Raw genomic sequence first — 27061 nt, forward strand, 5'->3', positions numbered from 1 at the left:
TGAAACTGTACGTTGTCTGTTTGTCTGTGTATCAGTGTCACATGTATGAACTTCTCTGCATTTATTGCACTTGGTCACAGTTTAATGTGATTCTGTGAGTCATACATATTTTACTACTGCGTGCACAGCTTACATATAGTCTGGTTGATGTCCTTGTACATGTTTTCAGCTTGAATTCAGTTGTTTTCAGTGTAAGGCTTGTTCACATTTTCTTCTTTGTATAATACATTTTCTGCAGTAAAATACTGTTACTCAGATGTAATCCAGTTAAATGATATTATTATAGTTTTGCCCTGTTTAAATTGGGAATTGAATGTTATCAGAGAGACAGTATTGGCCAGATTATCTAGAATATTTGTGCTCAGTCTTTACTATAACAGTGAAAATAAATTCAGTCTTCTGCATTTAGTGTTTGTGTTAATTCCTTGCAATTTCATTCATTAATTGACTCCTGTGTGAATTACTCCCAGGTGGTGAATTTTCAGTCTTATCAATTTAACATCAGTAGTTCAGCACCACCTTGTGACAAAACAGTCTGGACAAAAACCCTGTCCCCACTGCTGACCAATTTGTCCATAAAATTTCACTCAGAGTCACTTCCTGATCTATTTGAATGATTAAATAGAGGAATTCCTCTTTTTTTATTTTGTTTTAGCTGCTATTTTCCCATCCTGTAACTCAGTCATTTTTTATTGTTGGCACCAACTCCTACAACATGACAGTCACAAGGCATGATTTCAGCAGAGCTCTCCCTTCTCAGCAGTGGATTTTATTTATGTTCATCTCTCAAACAAATTCCCACTGTTGCTTAAATCAATCCACAAAAGAATACCCCCGTGACTTGGAGACGTTTTTTCACACAGTGATGTAAATAAAGCTAAAAAAAATAACAAGAAAAAAAATCATCAGCCACACTGTACTGCAATGTTATATGTCTGATGTACTGAAAGCCTTATTACTGTATTTACACGTGAAAAATATTCATAACCCATGAGTATAACAGATAGGTAACAGGCTGGCCTGGTGGTTAGAAACATCATCATGTTACTTATCTCCTCTGAACATGTTCATAAACACCTACTCACTGTTTATGCAGTAGTTAAGATTTGCCAAAACTTCACTGCATAAATATTGCATAAAATAAAACTAATTTTTATGATTAATGTGCGATTTAACTGTTTAAAGACTGAAAAATGCAAATAAGCAAACAAAAGAAACCCCCTATACCCTTCAGCAGAATTTTAGGGTCAGTTGGGGTTTATACACTAATTAGAGTGGAATCTGTACATCGCAGCATTGTAAAGATTCACTCAGGAGTAACTTAATTGCATACTTTATGTCCAAATTATTCTTGCCCCAGCAGCTACGTTGTATACCGGGGACAAACACTTTTTATGTCATGATTTTGGACACTGTGGATAGAAGCAAGGATTTTGGACGCTATGTTCCACTCCAGGTTGCAAATCATTTGACGCAGTGTAATTACGAAAGTATAAGACAGATTATGTTTATGGCAACAGGAGTCCATTGTCTATGAACATTCCCATCCCAAACACATTGTAAGCACTTTTGACACGACCACCCAAAAACACATTTACTACACCATGAAAATTTGCATAAGTTGTTTTATTCATAGTTATTGTCCTTTTTATATTTCTTTTTAAATTGTTTTGTCTTTTGTTGAAGTGGACATCCCATAAAGTCAAGCCTGAAGCCCTTAGCTGAGTTGTTTGCGCGTCACCCTCTTAACTGAAAAGAAAGGGTAAGAGGAGGAGCGGAGTGGGGTTTTCCTCCTTCTCTTTCTCTCGCTCTCTCTTTATCTCACTTACAGTATCCCAACTCAACTTTTATTTTCATTTGCTTGAACAAAGAGTGTACCTTACAGTATATTTACACATCATACTGACTGACTGTTTACAATTTTCACTTAGATAATGCAAGGAAGATTGAATTTTCCCGGTTTGCTTCTTCGTTTTTAGATTTTTCTACAGTCTTGTTCTCCTTTGATTCACTATCTCTTCTCATGCTAGCTTTGTAGTGAGGTTTTCCTTCTCATCTTTGCAATCATCACCACCACTATCATCATCATCTTTTTTTTTTTGTTTATCATTATCATAACATTATCATCACTGTTATATATTGATATAACTCTTTTCAATAGATTCCTCTCTGACAACTGTACAATCGTACACAGTGTTTGACTTTTATATATATTTTTGGGAATATATTATTTAAACCTAAGAAAAGAGGAACATAATCCCAAAGAAAATATATTAGTATCCCAAAGTAACAAAATCATGCATGTTTTAATGTATTTGTCCATAAAAACAAAACAGAACAAAAAATTAACATAATCGATGGGATCTGGTTTTATTTACAAACTGATCTTGGCACTGTTTTTGTTGTCTCTTGCTGGAAACTGGAATGATCATAAAGAATACTTTTGACTCTACCAAACATAACACTCTCCTGGTATTATAAGTCAGTGACCCGCTATAAAAAGCAGGTTTGAGAGACATGATCTTTTTTTTTTTTAAAGCACAAAAAAGATAAAGGAAAGAGAGGAAAAGAACAACATTAGAGAGTAGGGTGGGGAAAAACAGAAATAGTGTGTAGAAAACATATTTCACTTCAGTTTTAGACTGTGGCAGTTTCCTCTTTTTAGGCAGAAACCCTGTGACATCATGTCTACTGACAATTTATTTTTTCCCCAAAAATACAGGCTCTCCCTATGTCTCATCCGGTGCGCTCATTGTTTACCATTGTTAGGGTGAAAATCCAAAAAGAGTACATTGATTTATGTCAAAATTCTTCTTGTAAAGCAGCATTAATTTTCTCAGGCAAACAAAATAAAGGAGACAAAATTAACCGAAAACCACCAGTAAAGACCTACTACTCAGTCTCAGGTTTGGCAGGCAGGTAGGGGTAGCTGTCTAAAATTTCCAGTGTTGTCTTGTCAAACAAGTGCTTGACTGTTGATCCATAGATTTTGTGTGTGAGCAAACATAATGATGTGTGTGTATGTGTGTGTGCGTGTGTGTGCATGTGTTTGGGTGTCTCTGCATACTCATATTCAGTGCAAACACATTGGGTAAAAATCCCATCTTGACCATCAGCTCTGTTGTTTCAACTGAAACAGCTGAATCTACAGTATCATCCATCCCTGACCATCTTACTACCTCATTTCCTTTGCAGTTCTCTGTTGCAACTCTTCAAAGAGATAAACCATCAGGCAGACTGACATGCCTTTTGTTTATCCAGCCTGATGGCAGGCCAACTGCTGCCAAGCAGCCTGCTTCACCATCCCCCACCCCCACCCCCCCAACCCAACATCAGGTCCTAGCACAGCCCAATGTACTTGAGATTGTTCTGGATGATCACGTCCGTGACAGCGTCGAACACAAACTGGATGTTGCTGGTGTCAGTGGCACAGGTGAAGTGCGAATAGATCTCCTTGGTCTCCTTGTTGCGGTTGAGGTCCTCAAACTGCCGTTGTACATAGACAGCTGCCTCCTCATAGGTGTTCTGACCTTTGTAGTCAGGGAAGCACACTGTCAGAGGAATGCGTTTGATCTTCTCAGCCAACAGGTCCTTCTTGTTGAGGAAGAGGATGAGCGACGTGTTGGTGAACCAGTTGTTGTTGCAGATGGAGTCGAACAGGCGCAAGCTCTCGGCCATGCGGCTCTGTGTGGATGTGGAGAGAAAAAAGGAAATAAAAAAAAGAGGATCAGACCGCGAGGATTTCAGAGCTAAGAAAGAGTAGTATTTACTTTGAGGGAACAGCACAAATCAATCCAATTCATTACACAATCAGACCTCATTCACACAAGCAAGATCATGTGATTTGGCACAACGGAAGAGAAAAAAACTGGAGCATTTAAGGTCATGGCAAGATATTAGGGTGAAAATGAAGACAGTAAGATAAGAGGAGGTCTAAAGTCATGGAGCACATGTCACATATATCCACTTGACTAGCCAAAGGTACGCGTTCTTTGTTATGTCAACATAGACTTGAGACTCAGACAGATGAAGGCCTGTGTTTGAACTCTCACATTCTCCACTGAAACAGCTACTTCTTTTTTTACCACCTCTCACTTTCTCCAAGTCAAAAAATGTGAAACTATCAGTCATACAGAATAGGTTTGGTCTTAATTTTATTTAATTATTATTATACAGAAACATCTCACTCTGTTGTGAGGTATAATTGTAAATATTACAATAATTGTTTTATCTGATATTTTGGATGAATCATGTGCAAGCAGCGACAAAGACCATGTCGACAGGCTGTTTACACTGAAGACAGACTGCTCTAACCTTATATAGTCTATCATAACAGAATCACTCTGCAACTGGGACTCGCTTGTATAAAGAAAACAACAACAACTTTAACTTCTTCCATTTAACTCATGCTACAGTACAGTGCTACTGTTAATGATTCATTTAGATGCTTAAAATCTACTTTTTTTAAAAACTTAATTTAATGGAAATAAATGTCTGTACTCTTCTAAATGTTGGTGCATTGTCATTTACAGCCAAAAGGACCGACATTCGGTGTCACATTTCTTTCTCCAAAATTCCTGTAGGCTGAAGTAAAATTCTTGGATGGATTTCACAACTGTATAACGGAAATCAGTGATGGCTGCCATGTCCTGTAGTCAAATTAGTTAGTCATAAGATACAGTAAGAGGAGAGCACAGATGAGTAACAGCAAGACTTGCATCAGAAACAAAAATATGAACAGTGTGACTGGATCATCAGCATTCAACCACAAGTTAAACACTGTGCCATAATTCAAACATGTTTTTTTAATGTAACTTGTTTATTATTTAGCTTTTTTGCATGTGCTCCCACTATATGCAAGACAGGACATTATAAAATATATATTTAAATGGGAATTCAAGTCATTTTAAAAATATTTTGTGTTAAAATATACCCTATTTACAGTAAATAACAGTGGTAAATTATGTTGGTTTTCGTACAGAAGAGGAAAGTCTGTGTATGTATGCCTCTGTGCACTTCCCCGCAGTTTGTGCTCATGTGACGTTTAATGTATAAGAGAAAAGAAAGAAAAAGAAAGTTGATCTGTTCATGGCAGCTGCTGGCGTGTGGCGAGTGGCCAGTAGCTTGTGACTGGGAGGTTGTCAGATGGAAGACTGTTGTTTAAAAGGTTACAGAAACAACATGATGCTCTGAGCAAATCACAAGATCTGCACAGCATGAAAAAAATGATACTGAGGGGAATAGTGAAGGATTAGACAATCATAGTGCAGATTCAAAGTAAACCCTGGTTATTCAGTGGTGTAAGTGCACTATTTTTGGAAAATGATGAAAAGACTACAGTTATGAGAAACCAAAAGTTGCATGTAACCCTTAGATGCAGCCCAAAAAAATGCTTTTACGGCAGCTAAGTTAAGAAGAAAAAAAAACATGTTGGATTATTCATATCCATTAAAGCTGCCTCTTTATGATAAATTATCATGGGAGTATTAAAATACTTTCACTTAAAAATAATGCCTTAATATAGATTAGTCGCAAAACAAACTAGTACTAGCTTTTAATAGAAGAACGTTTTTCCAGGCAGTTTGTCAAATTTGACAGAGCAGCGCATAATAAAGACATCTCTGATGGATAAAAAACATTCCCAAAAATAAAATGGAAGTAAATTAAGGTCTGACCCCCAAATATTGCAAACAAGGTATTGGATACTGTATGCATTTTCTCCAAAAAGACCTTTTTGTCTTATCAGTCAGTGACCCCAGGTTTTCACTGAAGGGTTAAAACGGCTCTTTCCATTTTTAGCCATATGTCTTCCTTTTCACTCCCATTTTCTCACATGTTACCCGATTAGATTGAAACATAATCTCTCCTTTCTGTAAAAGTATGTATCCTCGGGGACTAAGGCTGGCCCCTAAACATAGTACACTACACAAAGTCTGACATGCTGTTTGACCTCAGTCCTCCTCTCTCCAGGGTGTCAAAACAGGAGCTGCTGCTATGAGAGCGGGACAGGAGACAGCCCAGGGAGTCTCTAGTGTCTTCACCTGGCCACTACAGCGCTTGTACAGTAAGAGTTTCTTAATGTGGGAGCGGGAGGAGGGGAAGAGCAGCGCCCAGGAGCACTAAAGCATGCAGACCCCCCCCTTCCTTTGCCTCCCACCATCACACAGACACGCACACACACATACGTACCCACACACACACACACACACACACTGCTTTCCCCTTCACCTCCTCCTGTCAGAGTACTCCAGAGGCGCAGGCCTTAATTAAGCTTAAGTATTAATGAGGAAGTTCATCCCAGTGTCACTGCTTTGTTTCCCATAAATACAAATCACTTAAGTGTGAAAGCCACCCCATCCTAATTCATTAAGGTTCATTTTAAAAGTCACTGCCTTACAAGAAGGGGCGCTCTGCACTTATCTACCCAGATGATTTTTTATGTCACCATGCTTTTTCTGCTGTACCTGAAAATTACATTATTCAGGCTGCTCCCTCTCCTTTCCCCCCCCTGCTTTTAATTACTAATGTCTCTGTTACTGTGAGCAGCAACACTGCAGGGTTTAGACGTGAAAACAAACAAACACTTTACAGCTCTACATATCTTTCTTGTGCTAGATTCTCATCGGGATCACATTTTTCATTATGTTCTAATCACATATAAACTAACTAAACTATTTTGTGTATTTGTCTGGTTATGACATGAGTAATGCAATGTCTGCCGTCCTAAAACGATCACAAATAAAAGCTTTGTTATACCATGATGCATAAAGAGAGACTTGTATGGATGGGCTAACTTAATACATGTGACCTGGATAGTTGTGTGCAGCACTAAACCTTCAGATTGTGAAGTGGAGGTCACCGTGGATCATTCTTGTAACACTCAACATTGAGTCAATACACTTGCACACCACAGTGCATTGCTATTACCATTTAGTAATACAATAGCTATAGTATAGGGGATACATTGAAACCTACGTAAGCGTGTATAGCCTGGTAAGGAAAATATTGGCAAAAAAAACATGATATGATTTTTTTTTTCAATTTGTGTGTCCTTGAAGAGTCTCATTCTGTTTCCTAGAAAGCTATTTTTCAAAACATCATTATGTCATATGAAGCGAATCAATTACATGATAGTAATGCCTTTGATAACCCATTAGTCGGTTAAGATTCTGCGGCTGAGCGAGGGAATATTCCTGAATACATGTAGCAGCCTGACACCTGCCTGTGTGTTTGTGAAGGGACTGTCGGTGTGATTTAGAAAGTCACTGTTCAGGGAAAATGTAATTTTACATTCAGTTCAGTTCATGCGTCATCTTCGCTGTGGCTCAAAAGGAAAAGTGCACATGACAAACTCTGACATAAAAACATGAAACGCCTTACATTAATTAATTTCCAGTCTTCTTTCATGTGACAGGTCATTAAATCCTGTTTGAAAGATTAATAAAATAATAATTGAAACAATAGACATAGAGCTGACACTGCATTCAGTGTCCGCCTTGATGTTTGGCCAACACAAGCTTAAACAAGAGCTAACCTCTCATCTACGCTCTTCATTTTCACCTCACATGCGCACAGAATTCACTGCAGTTGCTCAGCCTCAGCTATTACATATAAAACTGCACTACACATTCATAGCACACACACAGGCGCACAATACATGCATGCATTCACATATACGCCTCATATCTATTCTCTCCAGCACTGCTGTTTGCTGTACAACTCCCCCTCCCTTCCCCTCCCTTCCTCTCCCCTTCCCTTCCCTAGTCACAGCTCACTGTCAACAGCGCAGGATTAGGAGCATTTGACTGGCCTGTTGCTAAGCAACAGTAACCATGGCAACTGATTCATTATGAAGACAGGGATGGGACAGGGGAAAATGCATCAGGGAATGGGTTGATGGGTAAATGTTGTACTGTAATTATTATGGTGTATTTTCTGTCTTGTGTGAGCTGGTGCGTTGAAACTGAACTGGTGTCATTCTGGTTGGACGAAGTTTGTTTTCTGCTTTTGTGACACTGAATCAAGGCTTTGAAGGTTAATATCACTAAGATGAACACTGGACACGACAAGCCATCATTATAAAAACAACACGCTTTCCTCTAATGAGGACCTTCAAAGCAAATCAAACGGTTTTGTACATGTATACAGACTGTTATCAGAGCCATTAATCAGAGATCACCATACAGTTTATGTGCGCACTTAAAATCTGATGCAAAAATTTAAAGTTGAAACAGAATTTTCCAACAAACAGCAAGCTTTGGTTCATCACCTTTGGCTGTGTGATTCAACTTCCACAATCAGTCCTGCTGTCATTAGATAAGACATAATTCATAGAGCCTCTATTCAAAAATGCTCATCATCAAGCATTACGCAGCATTGATTCACAGAAATGCAGTACTTGCAAGTTAGACTAAGAAACAGATGAGTCAGAGTTGCACTTGAACTGAAATTGATGAGTCACCTTTTGTCCGTAAAGTTGAGTCAGTGACTGTGTTGTGATTAAGGATTGTTTCATGTCACAGTTTTGTTTTCATAAGAAGTTTTTTTTTTATTTGGGTTGAAGTCTCTTTACCAGAAGTCAGTTTTCACTGAGACAAAGAATAAAAATTACTGATGCTGGAGGGAAATGACCTCTACTGCTAGACAGTTAAAACTAGTTAAAATCACAGCTCCCCTTAACATTTAATTGTAAAAGCATCATTAATTAGCAATAATTATATATACTGAATAGCAGCTTTACTGCTAATTGAGATTTCTAAGATGTTACTTCATGGGAGGCTAGAACCAATACATATACACTTTTCCTCTGCATAGGTCATGCATTCACTGTGCATCCAGCTGTTAAATCTAGTTTTTCTACTGTACTACCTAATAAATACAAAATTGTGGCCTTTTAGTAGGTATTTGAGGGTATAGTAATGCATAATACATTATAGTAATGTATTTTGCAAAATTTTGAGGCAAGGATGTGGTCAAATGTTTTGTTCTTTATCAAGAATCTACACAGCTGTCTTGTTTTCTTACTGATTAGATGAAAAATATGACGTCGTTTTCTCAGAAATATGTACATTTCCCTTGAGATGAGTCTGCCTAATATTCTGTTGTGTACTAGACGCCTTTTTTCTCTAGTTGATCATCAGTGTCTGTTTTCTGGAACATGTCAACTTGTTGCCTTGTCTTTAATTGGAGCATGCTAGCTGACTGTTTTTTTTTTTTGCTATCAGCACAACTGTCTGAGTGTTAGTAGCATATTTTGTGTAGTAGTCTGTAAGTATTATATAGTGACTTGTTTATTCTAAGCCAGATGTTTTCAAAGTGAGAGGCAGGCCTCCCCAGGGGGGCTCCAAACAGTTTCAGGGGAGGCTCAGTGAAGAGAAGTGAAAAAATATTACATTAGGAGATCACAAAAAGAGATCACATAGAATAGCCCACATGTGTGTTTGCGTGTGTGATTTGGTTAAAGAGATAGTTCAGAGATACAGTAGTAGAGATTTTTACTGTTTTTTTCCACTTTCCTATAGTCAGAACCAAATAAATGCCTTCAGACAGACCTTTTTTATGTATTTGATGTAGTCTGAAGTATGTCAAACAGCAATATCAGGCTATCTTGGCTCAATTGTTGAGTGTCTATGGGATCGAATAACACAATCATGATCCCATAGGCATCCAGGAATTGAGCAAAACTAAGCACGTAAACTAAGGGGGGACTTTTTCCGAGCTTTGTCTGAGGGGAGGCCCACAGTCTCAGATTTTAAATCTCCTGTTCTAAACGGTTGATATGTTGTTGGTATATTTGCCTGGTTACTAATAGTATTTTTGCACAAATTTTACTTTTATTTCATCTTCTAGAGTAGCTTGTCAGAATAATTAATTATCTCTTTGCATCTCATTCGGGGTCAGCTTAATTAACCCATCCTTCACCCTCTCATTGTACTGACCTTCATTTCATGGAGCACCTAACCTTAATCATAACTGATGCATAACTCAATGTAACAGAAATCAATTTGGGTTTCACTGCAGTTATATCCATCAGCTGGTTTGTGATATAAAAATTGTAACCAGAGACACAGATAGAAACATTCTTCTCTTTCTCACATTGCAGATGCATTGAGCATGTAAAGGCTAGACTATGTGTTAGGTAACAGCTGTTCAGCAGTGTTGTTTCAGTTGGCAGTGGTTATGGAAGTGGGCGGCTCCAGGTTGCAGGAATCTGCTGTAGAGCCTTCTATAGATGTTGAAGGAACCACAGAGACATACCTGCACTCAATCCAGTAACATTTAGACAAGGTGTACAGTGAACATGATATTTTGAGTTGCTATTGCATCATTCTGTCTGCCAGATGGTCCTGTAGATTTATGAGGGTGATGCCTGATTTCTTGCATGGCCACCATTCGTATGCTAGTGCATCATAACTACAACATCTCATCCTAATGAGACAAGTTCACTGTTTCCATGCTAGTGTATGAGTACCCTTTTAATGACGGGTTCAAATTTACAAATTCATTCGGCATTATTGTGGTGTGATTGCATCAAACTAAATACACAGCTGATGGATACTGTGATATTCAGTTTAAAATATGTGTGTGTGGATTCTCCCTGTAGGTCATGCTTTAACAAGCCCTGAGTTCTGACACACTTCTGCAAATTTCTGCCATATTTATGTTCTACTCATCCATTAAATATTGTGCATGAATATAACCATACTTTAGTAGAGAAATATGAATAAGAAAATGGGGACACACATACACTGTTGCATCTGTTATAAGACCACCTACTTAATAATGAAATAGCTAATTACATAAGGTTCAGCTTACTACAGTTCTGGCTTCACCTATAAAATGTTCATTTTTCCTGCATCTTGGATTTGATGCTAATTTAACTACAGACATGTTTGTGTTAATGGTGCCCTGTGTAATTTTCTTGTAAACTTATGTGAAGCTTTTCTAACAATATGCAATTGAGAGAGACAGATAGATGGTAGACCATGGAAAAATAATTTAGCTAAGGAAAATTGTTGGCACAGAACTTTGGCAACTGAACTGCCCATTAAAGGATATTGCTGGAAATTTTCTACATGTCACCCAGTGCAATAGTGTAGCTCATTGACATGTTTTTAATAGTTTTTGGACACACACACAATACTTTTAAGTAGGATCAATTCATTGTTGGTTTGGTTCTGCACATGAGATTTGTTGACAATAAGAAAAATATAGAAAATCAGCAGCCATATCCTTTAATGAACATGCACATGGCCATAACTTTGACTGTAACCGTTTAGAAATGGTTACAGTCAAAGGTTGAGTCATTTATGGTACTCTTTCAGTTGCATGATCTAACAGTGGTTGTCACCTCTCAGAAAGATGGTTAAGTGATAGGCCTGGCCTCTCGCTGATTGCATGCAGGGATAGGCTCTAAAAGCCCTCATAATGAAAAGGTTAAGTGGCTTAGATGCAAGGAAATGAAAGAGCATGTCTACATGTGAACAGCATTGATCTTGTGATGAAGAATAACACGGAGCATGTGTGCTCATCTCAAACACACCAGCTGTGACTTCAACATACAGACAATGATGACATATTTAAAATAATATACATATATATATGTATATAAACTGAACAGAATGTATCAGAGCAGTTGATGTTTGATGAATCTCTGTGTCAGTGCAGCCAAGGGGAACACAAAGACAGGCTTTTTGAAAGAGTTTCATCTGAATCACATAAGGCAGCATGTCACAGCCAGCTAGCATTAATGTCAGTATATCTGATTGATTTATTCTAATCTAATTCACAAGTTGAACATGGACCAACTGAAAACGCCCTGTTGGTATGTTCAAACAGATCTTTAACTTAGCTTGAAAACATAAAGGCAGCAAACCAACGTCAAAAATATCAGTATTAGCATCTTGCATCATGCATCTTGCACCAAGGAGTGTGCTGCATGCCTCTTTGATAAAGCATGGTTGCTCTCATTTCAGGACGTCTTTCTGGTACTTTTGAACCTTTGCTTTGTTCTTCCTCCCCCCTATGTGGAAATCATAAAAGTTGTTTTTTTCTGGCACCTGTGAACTCCCATTGCTACACAGTGCCTTCACAACCTGCTAATTCTCACAGGTACAGCCTCACACTTCATTCTGTGAACTCAATTAACACCATACTGCATCTTTCTCCTCAGACTTTATTTTTAACCTATAAAACTAATTGATTTCATGTTCCAACCTGGCACAGTGTACAACCTGTTTTATCAGGGTAACCCATGAATTATCAGGCCAATTCAGCTAAAGGAATGAAGTGGAGTTATTTCTCGTCAAGACTGTATGAAGACATGAAGGTGAACATGGATACTGGAGCGTCTTCGGGAAAAAATGTAATGCTTGTGGAAACAGAAAATAACTGGCCCCTTATAACTGATCTAGACCAAGAAAGTAAAATAGTATCTATTGTTGACCTTCCATTATCAAATAGGCAGTTAAACAAGCAATAACGACCCAACCATTCCAAAACACTCTGATAAGGAAATGGACATGCTATGGATAGGAAATCGTTCAAATTCCAAAACCATGAAGAGGAGATAACTAACACTGACTGCTCTTTTCATTCAGACAGATTAAAAATAGCTTTGTTTGTTAAGACATTAAGGCAGAGTGAATGCATTTCATCCATTTCTACAAAGTCAGTCCACTCATGCCCCCAGCTAAAGAACTTTGGATAAGGACCATAAAATTTGGATAAGGCCTTCCAAATTGTTTATTAAACAAAACTGAATGGATTGTAGAAGAATTGTGGTATGTCATTTAGTCATATCATTTAGAATGAGAGTAAAAGGATGAAAAGAACGCACAGAATGGTCTCGGATGCTGTGTAGGGATTTTATTGCCCTTTGCAATTCTATCTTAAAAACTTGAGCTTGTTGCAGTGGGAAAATTAGATGATAAGAAGACAAACATGGTTGGCTTTCTGTTAAATTTCCATTACCAATCCCTCAATTCAAAGAGCCTGCTCTCCACACAGAAAAGCTCATACTCATACATACAATCTCTGACCTAAATTTGGGTAGACCTTTATAAGTTTTACATATTTGCATCCTGCACTTTAAGACCTGACCTTTGTAGCTTTTTCTCAATCTCTCTCTCTCTTTCTCTCTCAAAAAAAAAAAGCTAGTAAGTGGACTTTGAGTCAAGATTATTTTGTCAGACTACTGTTTCCAAGGTCAAGAATGAACTTTACTCTGCACGTATTTGTTCAAGTTCTGTTTTCCTACTTGAAGTGATAAGCTGTATAGCAGCTTGGCGGTTAGGTAATCTATCAGTGAGCTAAAGACTGTGCAATTGTTCCCACCAAGTTGTCTCCATTAGACAGCTGTGTGTCCATGTGTTGAGCAAGTTGCTGTCATTAATTTGATCATATTTGAAAGTAAACATAAGTAATTTAAAATGAAAAAGTTGGACATAATGGACATACTGGATTTACTAACCTTGGCAATATAAACCTTGGAAAACAATTATATCTTTAACTCCTAATTTTTGCAGCTGGAATAAAATTTTCAGCAGTTCCCTTTGTTAAAAATACCAAACTATCACCTCAATCAGAAGTATTAACACAGTTTCCAAAAATGATTTCTTTCAAACAGCTGCTATTTTTAAAAAAATGTTGACAAGGGCAAATGTAATCCCTGTATATGTGTAACCACAGTGTGGTGGTTGTGTTGAAGACAGGATATACAGAGAGGAAGTGACACTGCAGAACAGGCTTGTGTTCTCACAGCCATTGTATAGAAAATCACTTGAAGTGATACTTGTATATCATGTGATTCACTTGTTTGATAGTTTTAATACCTCTTAGCATTTGCCTTTATTCACTATATGAAAAACAACAGATATGGTGAATATTTTAAAATATATATATTTTTAAATGTACTGTCTTTTCCTTTGAACAGTTATAATTTGAAAGTAATTGCATAGAACATAATCTATTTACCAAGTTAGTCAGATTATCAGTAATATCTATTTCACAGGGAGAGATATTGTCACCACTTAGATTATCTAATCCCACGCTAGGAAATAAATATTGCATCCCTTCTCATAAATGGTGTAAAAACTTAATAAGAGAGAATATTTATAGATTTTCTGTGAATTGGATTGATATCTTCCTTGTCCTTCTTCAAACATGTTAGTGTGCACGTACGTATGTGTGCATATGCGTACATTCATTGTGAGTGAAAATATGAAAAATGAGTGTGAAGGCACTTTAAAACAGACTTTTCTTACCGTCTGGTTGTCCTCGTAGAGTTTGAGGTCATAGCCACTTAGCTCGACACAGAAAATGATTGCGGTCACGCCCTCGAAACAGTGGATCCACTTCTTTCTCTCTGAACGCTGCCCACCCACGTCTACCATCTTGAAGGTGAGCTCCTTGAAGGTGAACTTGTTCTCTACAATGCCGGTGGTCATGTCGCGGGATCGTAGGATGTCCTCTACAGTAGGGATATACTCAGGTGCGGAGATGCGGTCCAGGTCATTCAGGTAGTAGGCAGTGTTGTCCTCTAAGTGGTACTCATTGGATCGTTGAAAGCACTCCTGGACCCCTGAGTCAGCCCACAGACGTTTCATGACCCCCAGCAACTCTGGAGTGATCTCTCCCTTGCTCTCAGCCGGCCCTGTGAGGGCAAAGAGCTGCACAGCGTCATAGGCGCGATCAGCATTGTGAAAGTCGATCTTAAGGGTGGTGAGGGCACGGATGATGCGCGTGAGCGAGTCGATGGCATTGTACAGGATGAGGGGCTTGTACTCCTTGCAGGCCTCCAGGTTGAAGCCTCCGCTGTGAATGATCTTCATCTGTTTGACAATGGTGCTCTTGCCAGAGTTGCTGGTGCCCAGCAACAATAGTTTGATCTCACGCCGCTGCCGCTGACTTTCTGAGCGCAAGTGGCGGTCGATTCGCCGCGAGCGCCGCGCTGCTTCCTTCTCCTCCGAGCTCTGACGGCATCCCATGGTCCTCCACCACGTGGTAAGCACAAAGGAACTCGTGCTGCTGCTTGATGGGAAAGCAAATTATAATGAAGTGGTGACAGCAAAAGGAGCTGGTGGAAGAGTTGGTGGAGAGGGTTATCACTAAAGACAGGAGCTTGTTGGGGAAAAGGCAGACAAAACTTCACAACAGCTCAATTTAACACTAGACAGGAGAGCCACCTCGCAGAGGAGTGACTCAGGAGTATTTCATTCTTTTTGTTCAGGGGCAGTCTGTGAGTCCTGTGTGGGCAGAACCCAGACTTGTGGGATGCCCACACAGCGCCTGGCACTGAGGTTGGACTGCCTGCTGAAGCCAAGGGAGCTGGGGTTCATAGCAGGGGCTCCCCCTGAGGAAGAGCTCTGGAGGAAGGCTGAGGAACGTTCACGTATGTCAGCAGAGAAAGTGTTTGGGCTTGATGAGTGCGAATAGGAAAACCCCCTCACTCTCCTCCCACATGGCTCTTGTGGTGCGTCGCCCTTGTTTGGCTACTGCAACCATCCACCTCAGTTCGATATTTGGCCTGTTTCGCTTGCTCTTCCTGATAAATTCTTTTCTGTTTCTTCTGCGGTGTGATTTCTCCCAGACAACTGAAGGCCTCTGAGCCTGCCAACACATAAACAGAAGAGAGAAATGAATAGCAGTTTCAAGAGAAAAAAGACCAGTTTCATCACTTTCAGTCCCATCATTAATCTGTATGTTAAATGAATAGTTCAACAGTTGGAAAATATACCTGTTTGCTTTCTCTGTGAGAGTGGGATGTGAAGAATGATACCACTTTCGTGGGTGTGTTAAGTATGGACCTGGGGCCAGGAAGGAAATTAGCCTACCTTAGCATAAAGACTGGAAGCAAGAGGAAACAGCTAGCCTGGCTAACAATACCTGAATGTAGTCACTTCCTGGAGTCTTGTTGCCACAGGTTGCCTGGTGTGTTACTATTGTGCCTGTATAAAGACCTATACCAGAACCTGTGCTCATCAATTGAATCTAGCAACCCACGGTATAGCCATAGGAACTCTGCACCACAAATTGTCGTTTTTGCAATTCTATTTGTGTACAGATTAAACAAACAAGATACAATGTGTAAATTAATGAGCCTCAGAGGTGCTTGTAGGTGTATTTTTGAACTCTGGAGAGAGCCAAGTTAGCTGTTTGTTCCTGCTTCCAGTTTTTATGCTAAGCTAGGCTAATTACCTCCTGGCTCTAGCACCACATGAACACACAGACATGACAGTGATATCAATCTTCTTATTTCACACTTGGAAAGAAAACTAATAAGCAAACTGTTGAACTATTACATAAAAATACCAAATGTAATACTTTACCTTTCTTCATCAAATGGAAAATGACTGACTGGCCATAAAAGCATATACAGTCGCATGCATACGAACCTGCACACTTCCCATTCAACCATTGCCATGCTACCTTTATATTGTGTACACAGTTTTCTGCTCCTAACAGTCACACACCCCAACCCTCTCCATCTGCAGTCCTGTGTTACCATAGACTGAGCCAAGGTAGATCTCAGCTCACCACGCCTACCCATTTAACACCACCGCACACACACATACAGTCATTACATACACAATCAAGGTCAAACATACTCATTGAAACAGGCTTAGGAAAACAAACTCCACAATTTGAAAGGAAGCCGATGCAGGATAAACAAGATAAATGCGTTTCCTTGTAACCAATAGCATCTTCCGCTCTTCACGCTACAGCCCAGTACTTCTGGTCGTCCTCATTTTAGTCTGCCTTTCTCTCTTAGAGCTGTTCAGCAAAACAACATCAGGTGAAATGCTTATTTACTATCTCAGTGGAAAATAACAGGCTCAAGCCAGCAGGTGCCTCTCATGCTTTCATACCGCTGTAAAGCCTCTTCTCCTTAACCAGACATCTGCGTTGATATCCTTCAAATGCTACACTGTGATCAGAAACGGAATAAAGATATATCTGGGAATATTTGGTTTTATTCTGCTCCTACTTTTATATATTATCTCTTCAGGAGGTAGCACTTATACTTTATTAAAACAAATACTGAATTCTAATAAGTTTTGGGACATTAATAAAATACTGTCTTAAAGTATGTGATAGATTTAAAGCAAAAGGAATTTGGTGCAGTGAATGCCTGTGGGATTCTGTGATAAATAGATGCACATTGAAACAGACTGCATGCTATTGGCTGAGTAACAAATGTGAAATCATACTGTGGCCTAGTTTTGTTGGCGAAACTATACTCTGCAGACCTGTCAGATAGAGAGAGAGAGCGCGGAGAGAGAGAGAGAGGGCGAGAGAGCATTTGTCAAAGCTCAGTGAGTGAGGTCCACTCTTCAAAAGACTGAAAGGACAAACAGAGCAGAACAAAGCCATAACAAAGCATCACAACACAAACAGAGTGGAGAGCATTGTTTCCTGGCTTCAGGCACCTGACTACCCTCTCAAAATGGCATAGCCAGCCAAACCGGTTAATGCACATCACTGATTTCGAGAGCCTATGAAACACATTAAAGCTGCGTGTGAAGTCTTTTCAATTTGCTATTTCAGAAAATATGCAGCACCCGCATTTCTTCACTTTTTGAAGTTATGCCACTTTAGATAATTGCGAAGGAAGTAGTGTGCCGGCAGTGGAAAATCAGTGTATATTATTATCACATTAAATTCTTATTAATAATATTCCCCATGCTATTACACTGCATACAAAGAAGCAGTCTGTTGCTTACCTACATCCTAACAACTAGAGCATAACACAGCAGGATGAAATGCCTGGAACTTTGAAAATTTTCAACAAAAAATAAACAAAAATTAATTAAGCAAGCGCCTACAGAATGAAGACATGCATAATTTTTTTTTATTACAAATTACATAGTCTAATTCAAAGTTGAAATAGCCCTGAATGCAAGCAACAACAAATGGATTCCTGACTTATATATAATCACTGATAAGTCTAACAAAACAAGGTTCCACATGATGCTTGCAGTGTCACCATCTTTACTCAATAAGGACACATTTCCCAGCTTACCTCCTATGGTAACTCATATCTATCCATATATACTCCCAACCATCTTTCAAAAAAAAGTGTTTCAGTTCGATGACACCTGTGCTATCACACACTGTGCTGGCTCTGGTACAAAGAAGAGGCGTGTCACTTTAAGAGTAAGTGAGCGGAGGCAGAGCCATGGGGGCCATGGAGAGAGGCCAGTATCTTGATGTATCATGAGAGCTGAGGTAATGTGATAGACAAGATGAGACCGAACCCTTTCACTCTGCTGTCTTTCCTTCACAGCTCCTGCTGTACACGGCCCCTCAGCTCTCCCTCCATCAATCTCCCAGGTGCTTACCTCCTATTATTAATTTACCATGGTGCAAATAATTACAATCATGCCTTTTTATTAGAGATGATTACATGTAGCCACAATGTGTTTCTATTGTGTAACGTTCTCTTTCCTGCTGCAGCTGTTGAGGCCACAAAAATGCTATTAAAATTAGGGTCAATCACATTAAATTGAGTGGTGATTTTAATCCATCAGAGGCTCAATGTTACTGCTCAGGCACAAAATTTGTTAAAAGACAAATGTGTTACACTGTATTTACAGATGCCATAATAGTTTGGACAAACTGTGAATACACACACACACACACAGATAGAAATATCAAACTGAAAATTAAACACACACAGGAAGTATGTGTGTTTAAATAATGTGGATCATTTCTAGCTTTCTAGTCCGAGAGGATGAGAAACCAGTTAAATCGTTTAGGTGGTTAATAATCAAGTGTCATAATGATTTTATTCAAACAACCCTTAAAAATATAACTTTAAAAAAAGAGGAAATAAAAGATTGGCTGGTGTAGTCTCATCTGTTTGTAGGCTCAGTGAACACATCACCCGGTGAATGGTGACAATAAACTGAGAGTTCCAGGTCAGTAGAGCTATTGTAAAAGCATATAACATTCAACTTTATCTCATAGCAGCCATTTGAAAAAGCCAAGCAAGCATGTTAAATCCATTATGTGTTGGTGTGAAATCAATCTCACTGTGCCACTGAAGACGCATGATTTAAATCAAATTAAATTAAACTGCCTATGATGTCAGTAGAAGAATGGGAAAACCAGGTGATGCTTTGGCGCTTTGGTGTAATGTGTAACGATGGGATTGATAGATGTGTTCGAGGCCCGCTTGTGCTCAGGTGTGCGAAGAAGAACAGATGCAGGGAAATGTTTTACTTTTATAAATGAAAAGCAAAAATGTGTGATGCTAAAAAAGAAAAGGTGAAAGGCACAGGTGCGCTTTTTAGTCATCTTTCAATGGTTTATGAATGAGGTGTGCAGGTGTGTGTGTCAGTGCTGTGGTCAGCAGGCTTGCATTTCATGAGGGGATCGGATGAGATGTTCCAGTTAGAGTAAACCTGCAGTGGACAGGCAGCAGGAGGAATATTGTACTTTACAACATCTGTGTCATAAATAAATTGTTGTCTTCAGCAGGGGACTAGAAAGCAATCATATTTCCATTTATCAACCACTTAACCACTACGCATTTACATCAAAACTAACTAAATCGAGAAAATAGCCCATTCATCACAGCTAAGCAAGGCCAAGGACTTTTGAGCAGCAACCTGGGGACTGGCACCTGCGTTGAGAAAGAGACTGAAAACACTGCTGCTGCTACATTCATTATTCTCATTAGGATTATACAAAAAGACACATGTATGGCCAATTTAAGTGTGACTATTCAGAACAGTATGGTGCTAAGGAAATGTGACTCTCTGATGACCGTACGGTAATTCATATCCATATGCCCAACGGGTTAGCCGGCCTATTGAATTTTGTGTGTCACCATCATTCATGCATTTTCGCAACAGGCCTTGCACTGTGTAATAAATAATATGTATAAATACTAATAAAAAGTGCAATGTTATCTCAGTCTAACTGATCTTAATGATGGATGCTTGCATTACATAAAGAAGCATTCCAGCAGCACCAAGAGTCCCTCCAGCTAACTAACATTATAGTACATGCACACAGAAAAAAAATGCTCACATGCCTAATGATCAGCTGCACAGTGCTTATGCATTCTCATCCAAAGGCAGCTGTTTAAGTAGCTGGAAGGTAGCCTCTTGCATCTGACTAGTTTTCCCCTGGCTGCATGACAAGAAGAGGCTATTGAAAGACTTAAGGCTGTCTGGTCAGTATCCATATACAGTGTCAGAGTCTTACTGGAATCTAGCAAAGTGATTTTTAACAATAATATCCAAAACCCCAGGAGTGAAACAGTAGCTAATCCCCAGATCTGTACTAAGTCCTGCTATTGTGTCAAGATTAAGCAGTTAGAGTGAAACTGTGATCAAACCTTTGGGCCGTGTCGGATATTTATTAGCTCTGTGGCGGTTGTCAAGACTAACCGTATGCGATTTTTCAGTTCTGGATTCTTTGTTTTGAGGAAATACCAACTGTGCTGTGAGTGACTAAGAGGTGTATAGAAATCAGCGGATAAAAATATGTTGTAGTAAAATAAAAAAAAATGAAAATATAGCCTTGTGAGATCACTGGGACAGAAAGTTGCCTAGCCGAGCAGAGAAGGCCTCTAAGCGAGACAAGACGCTCTACTGGAGAGACATTATTAATTTATTTGTTGGCACACAGGCTGTGAATAAGCAATGCATTAGTGGAGTGATCAATGTGCATGCTTTCTTCAACTACTGTTGTCTTCCACAATTTATACAACCACAAGGTTACAGATGAGACAGTTCGGTATAGACAGGGCTTAGTTTAAGAGTTTAAGTAAAAGAAGGGATTTTGACCAGCAGTGGATAACAAAACAAAGAGGAATGCATGGAAGGTTTAATTCCCAAATGAAGGCATATATAACTGAAAATCTGCTAAACGGATGTTCGGGCAGACTAATCCTCTTTCAGGTAGACATGATTGTTGGCATTTTTCCCACACAGGGCAGTGATTTGAAATGTAACAGGGAAAAAAAGACAGAAGACTTACAGAGAAACAGCATGACTGTGAATTTGCATTATGATGAAGTGAAATGATAAAAAAAAAAAATGCACTGAAGTGGATTTGCACACCTGTAACCTGATCCTGAAGTGGAGGGAAGGGTGACATTCACAGTTTTTATAGATCATTGCTGATGAAACTGTTGATGTTACAGCAGAGCATTGGTGCTACACACACGATTTCCATGGACGTTAGCATTTCTCTGAAAAGGGATGGGAATTTTAAACTCTGGTAATGACACTGTTGACAGTTGAAACACATGAGAATATCATTCGCAACTGCAAAAACGGTAAACACAAGGACAGCAGTCCTTGTGCAGATCTAAGTTTCATTTCAGTGTGCTGCCAACAAAAAAAATCACAAAATGATGTCTTTGTGAGGGTAAAATATTGAATATTGATATATATTAGTGCTGCATGGTTGGTCAGTGATAAAGCAATCATAGTCTTGAGGCTGTAATCACGGGAGGTTTGTAAATATTTAATCAGGAGCAGATATGTTCTAGCTGCTCTGGCCTTCTCAATAAAGCTCTGCAACCGTAAATATTCCCATGACTTCTCATTTTCAATTTGAATATTTTGAAAGAAATAAAACTCCACAAAAGCATTCTTCATTGCTCTGTGACTGAAAACTGAAGCAAATGGAACAACTAACAGATTCATCAAACAATTTTACAGTTTGCTTGAACTGAAAAAATTTCATGTTTTGAAATAAATAAAACCAACCGAATTAGGAGCAAAATGACAAAAATTTAAGTCTTATAAAAAAGTTATCAGGCTATCATAAAATGGACACAGTGGGTCAGTAACATCAGCTGAAATCAAGAAATTACAGCCTGACATACGTAAAAATACAAGTCTCTATGAACAAGAAATCTTGTATTTTACTTTTACTCTTGTAATTTTAGATTGAAGACATGAGGTTTCAATCTTTGCAGTATTATGCTAAATACTGTGGACCACAGCATATTTGTGGTTGATAGACTACACATGACTCAAATCAAGTCTTTAAAGCTCAAACTCACTTTTAGCTACTCTAGTTTTAGATGCCAAGAAAGTCTTGGTGCAAGGTAAATACCCATATGAAAGAAATCTTAGAATTATACGGTATGTTGTAATAACTACCATGTGTGCACATGATAAGGGTCACTGACAGTCATCCTCATACTAATTTATCACCATACATCTATATGGTTAGTGTATGAGACGCATTTCATACAAAATCTGTTACATTATATTAGCAACACAACTAGGTACAGCTGAGAAACTGACCATAGAGTTGAATCAACATCTCTGTGACAGTGTCAACAAAAGTTATATTATAAAAGTTATTAAATCCATTATAAACTTGACAACGGAAGGATTTGTGGCAAGGTTATTGTATTTGATTGGTTGTCGGTGTCAATATTGACCAATTTGACAGAGCGTTGGCTAAATAATGAAGAATTAAAATAGATAGAACAGTAAACAGCTTTTTTTTAAGGGCTGCCGCTTTGATCCAGACAAACCAGGATATTTCTCATCACTCAAAAAAGTTGATGACATAATATTAAAACTTCTCAGTCAACTCTAAACTTAAAGTGGGTTATGTGAATCTGAAAAAATATATTGAAATTGGCCCTGTGGAAACAAAGAAAATACTTTACAGACAGCACTATTGACAAAATAGCCAGGAGAAAAAGTTATAAAACCTTACTTTTTTCATATAAGTATGTTTTTTAAACATACTTGCTTCTTTGTGTGCTCTGCATTGTGCATACAGCAGGACTACTGCGTCAGAGTAGAGCCGAGAGGAGTCTTGAATCAGTTCTGCTAGAGCTCATTGAAGGCCTGCTGGAGATGTTACCAGTTTGGCAAGGTTTCCAAGAATTTTTACATTTCTCAGCTAATACAAGAGAGTTACAGTAAGAGTTCCTGATAAAATGGAACTGGCTACTTCAACGATCATAATCTTAATCTGTCAAAATCCTTTTTCCACCCTTAAACGGGGGAATCTTAAACAAATAAAATAGGGATGTTGTTCTTTTACGACTTCCAATACGTCTGATAATCTTTTTACCACACCGAATTTACTGTACTGTATGACTAGATGCTCACAAATGGGTAATGACGTTTTGAGCTGATTAGTAATAGTAGCAAACAGGTTAGATGTTTCGTTCCAGTTCCAAAAGCCAAAGATATAAAGCGAGACTGACATAAAACGACAATAACTCTTTACTGTAATTAGTATTGAATCACATGTAAAGTGAAGTGGTACACGCTAAAAAGAAAATCCAGCCACACAACACAGATCATGAACATGAATGTGTTAAGAGAGAGATTTGTGACTTGCCGGAGGACAAGCGGAAGCTGTGAGATATGGATGGGTTATATGTATGGCACAACACTGAATGGTGTTTGTGTGCAATTCATACACTGGATATGCTGCAGCTATAACATTGTGGAATCTGGGACAAAAAGCAGACAGTCAATTTCATGCTTCTAGCAGCAGAATGATAGATCAATGTCACCCCAATGCCAGTTGCTAGCACAGATCCTGTAGATAATGCTATATCATGTGATTCTCCTGAAAAAATATACTGTGTGTATTGTTGCTAGTAAAAAGCAAAACGCATGCTTTGCTGTGCATATCTCAGTGGAATGGGATAAATGAAGTACTCAAACCTAGAGGGGCCTCTTCTCTGTGATGAGTCAGAGCTTTGTGGTTGTCCAATTCTACGTCAGAATCATATGAGATATAGGACGCAGGCAGCACGATATTGAGCACCATTCTCAATACTTTATACAACATTTACTTTCTGATCCTTGTGTAAATATGTCAGACTAGCCTTCATTTTCTTGTAATAATCCAATCCATAATCCCACACTAATTATGACCACTTGTATGTCATCTGTTCCTGAGAATTGATTGGACTGTTGAGTGAAAACTGAGCAAGCAAGAACAAGGATAGCTGGTTGACCGCATTTACTGAAGACACATTTAAATGGGCTGTCAAAGAGTCTCAAGAATGAGCCTGTCAGCAACTGCACGCTTGGGATTTCTTTACCAGACGACTCCTGGGCGGAGGTGTCTGAGAGCCTCTAATGGAAGATTGCAGCTTTGCTTCAAATTGTGTCAGGTGATGCTGTATCTACAGGGTTACCCAGGATTCTTGTAACAAGAGGTGAAGCAGTGAGGTTTTGTTTGATTGTTTTGAGGTAAATCAGCGCCCTTTTGTTCAGTCATTAAAATTGAAGCATTTACTGTATTATGATCAAAGCTCTTGAGGTATACATATAATCAGTTCAAAAGGTTATTTGTGCTTAGAGTACAGCTGTTGATAATAATAATAATAATGAAATGCAATTAGATTAACTCAGAAACTTCCCAGATCTGTTCTGTACCTCATTGAAAATGCTGTAATCAATCATTTTTTATATTTGCACGGAATCAAAAATGAATTGATTTTTTGTCTAATGTGAAAAAGCTGCTCCTTGTGCTTAAATTAGGGAGAATTATCATCCAAGTCTGCAGCCCTACAGAGTGTTTGAGCTTCTTTTAGCTCATTGTTTTGGTTTAATGCCCACACATGGACTGTACATTTGAGCTACAGACACTCTCATCAGTACAAAGTCTTTTTATTGGGCAAACATGTTCTGATAAACACAATGTATGCTACGTGCTCAGCACCAAATGGCGGACAGACAAAGTTAGCAACTAGCTGGAGAGGAAAGTTGAACATTAATCAGCTAAACAGCCAGATATTTATCTCCAGAGTTGGTGGACATCAAAGCGGAGCTAAAAGGAGAATAAATATTGGACATACAGAAAATTTGTCAAGTGGCCAGAAACACAACTTCAAATGCTTGCTACTGTTGTTCCATGTCTGCTGGATGTGATTTTAGCTCATACATATGTCCTATAACATGCATGAAAGCATGCCATATTTTCCCGTGATATATTCATTATGAATTTACCAAATCATCTGGGAGTTGAAGCTAAATCCAACATAAGCTGGTAAACTGATTAGTGTGTCAAAAGGTCTATATATAATATAATATTCAAACCTGGTACATGCAGTTCTTAATTTAGTTCTCACAATTGTTTGTTCAACATTTCGTGTTATCACTTCCTGTTATGCTGTACTGAATGCGGACTTCAGAGAAAGATGCCTGTATACTGTACACATGTGAGGACACTACTCATTCATTATGGAAAACAATGATGGGCAGTGTTCTCCTTTCTACTCCTCCAAAACAGTGGGCCGTTTAGTGGGTGGAGACGGGGTAGGGGTAGGGGCAGGGGAGGAGGAGGAGGAGGAGGAGGAGGAGAGGGGTCTCTGTATGCTAGATGCTTTTTCGCGATAATGCTCTGTTTAACGTTCCTGATCTCGATGGCTGTGTTCCCCCTTCTCCAATCCAGTGGGTCACACTGAGTCACAAGGCCAGCCAGTGATGACAATGGCATGTTTGTGCACAGGCTGAGCTAGGGGTAGGCTGTCTGATGTGAAGGGATAAGATGGCACAAGGTGGACACTAGAGTCTTGCGCGTGTGTGTGGTAGTGTATATCTATGCATATGTCAGCCACTGGATATGTGTCTGTTACATAGTTTTGCTGCTGGTGCATAGTTAACAGATATTTTTTCCGCAAAAAGAATTTCTCTCACAGTAGCGTATATCACATAGATCAACGCAATTCAGGTTAGTAATATAAGCACTCTAATCTGCATTCAAACACTTACTCCAGCGTAATATTCATTTGGGTCATGACAGATAAGATAAACGCTTTCTGCAACAGAAGGAAATTGTGGGTAACAGACACTTTCAGGCTTCTACAGCCCACAGACATTATCTGCAGTTGGTGATTTGATAACTGAGACAGGAAAAGGAAAATACTTCATGCTGCTGTTGATGCAACAATATAATGAACACCTGATGAACCATACAAAATAAAAACTAAAGGGACAATATATCAGTGAAATAAACTACTTAAAGAAATATTAAAAAGTGAAATATCCCATCTGTTGCAGCGGGGCGGTTGCACCTGCAGAGACTACGCAAGATTTACAGCAAATGATGTAATCATTTTCCAATAAAGCTAAATCTATTTTTTAAATATATATTCTTGGTTTATTACCAAGCCCTTATCACATAACAATACCAGTGCAGTTTGTATTGTGTTGACAGGATGAATGTGTGGGCACAGCAGCGATATGAGAAAAATTATGAGAAAGTGTCACCTGTTCAAACAGAAAGACAATCTGTACTGCATGTTAAACACTGAAAATCTGAATGGAAATCAGAATTGACTTCTCTACAAGACCACAGCGCAAACAATATCATAATCTATTATTTATTGTAAAAACGTACTGGTAAAAGCAGATATGAAGGATGCCAGTGGACTGTATAAGTCTCCTACGTACACCACCAGCTTCATTCATTCCACTTTCAGGTATTTTCTTGGAACTGCAGACCTGCACACCCTTATCAAAACAAGCTAATTGCTCTGCGCTCACGCTTTATTTTTGGTTGTATTCCAAAAGGTCTGCAATAATATCACAAAATGCATACGTGCGTCCATCCATGCATACACACACACACACACACACACACGCCCCTTTCATTTCTTTCAGTACAGACCAACATCCCTCACCAGTGGGTAAGCAGGCCATAGCACTCCCTCATCATCTCCCCCCCCACCCTCCCCCCTCCCTCCTTCTCTACCACCTCCTTGTTGTCATATGACCGCTGTTATGTGTGTGCAATGGAACACAAAGTTGCTCTGTTAGTCCCCTCTGCTCTGCCCTCTCAGATTTGAGTGCTGGAAGTAAGGCCCTCTCACTCGCTGGCCTCAGGAAAACAGACAGGCTCCTGTGTGTGACTACCAGCAAAGATTAGAAAGGAGGGCAATGAGAAAAAGAGGGATGAATTGAGCTGATGTTGTTTTATGTAACACCAAAAGATAACTTAATCCTTACTCATTCATTGAGCCCCGCCCTGAGATTGTGTTTGATCCAACTGACAGCCTTTCTTGAGGATGCTTTACTGCCACTGGAAACCCAAATCCACAATAACCTTC

At 38.9% G+C, this 27061-nt stretch overlaps 1 protein-coding gene across 3 annotated transcripts in view; it reads right to left on the reverse strand.

Annotated features, from left to right (window-relative positions):
* Positions 1-753: 753 nt before the first annotated feature.
* Positions 754-27061, reverse strand: part of gnaz (guanine nucleotide binding protein (G protein), alpha z polypeptide) — a 31424-nt gene continuing 5116 nt past the window's right edge. The window contains exons 1-3 of one of the 3 annotated variants that reach the window (XM_042396105.1): positions 16329-16573; positions 14265-15609; positions 754-3684 (exon numbers count right to left, since the gene is read on the reverse strand). In XM_042396105.1, coding sequence (XP_042252039.1) covers positions 3340-3684; positions 14265-14987 — 1068 coding nt within the window. In that variant the 5' untranslated portion in view covers positions 14988-15609; positions 16329-16573 and the 3' untranslated portion in view covers positions 754-3339. Of the gene's footprint in view, positions 3685-14264; positions 15610-15736; positions 15801-16328; positions 16574-27061 lie in introns of those variants that run through there. The other 2 variants (XM_042396106.1, XM_042396104.1) reach the window with 2 other exon arrangements.

The sequence above is a fragment of the Thunnus maccoyii genome, chromosome 19 (genome assembly GCF_910596095.1).
Source record: "Thunnus maccoyii chromosome 19, fThuMac1.1, whole genome shotgun sequence".
In the NCBI taxonomy this organism is placed as follows: domain Eukaryota; kingdom Metazoa; phylum Chordata; class Actinopteri; order Scombriformes; family Scombridae; genus Thunnus; species Thunnus maccoyii.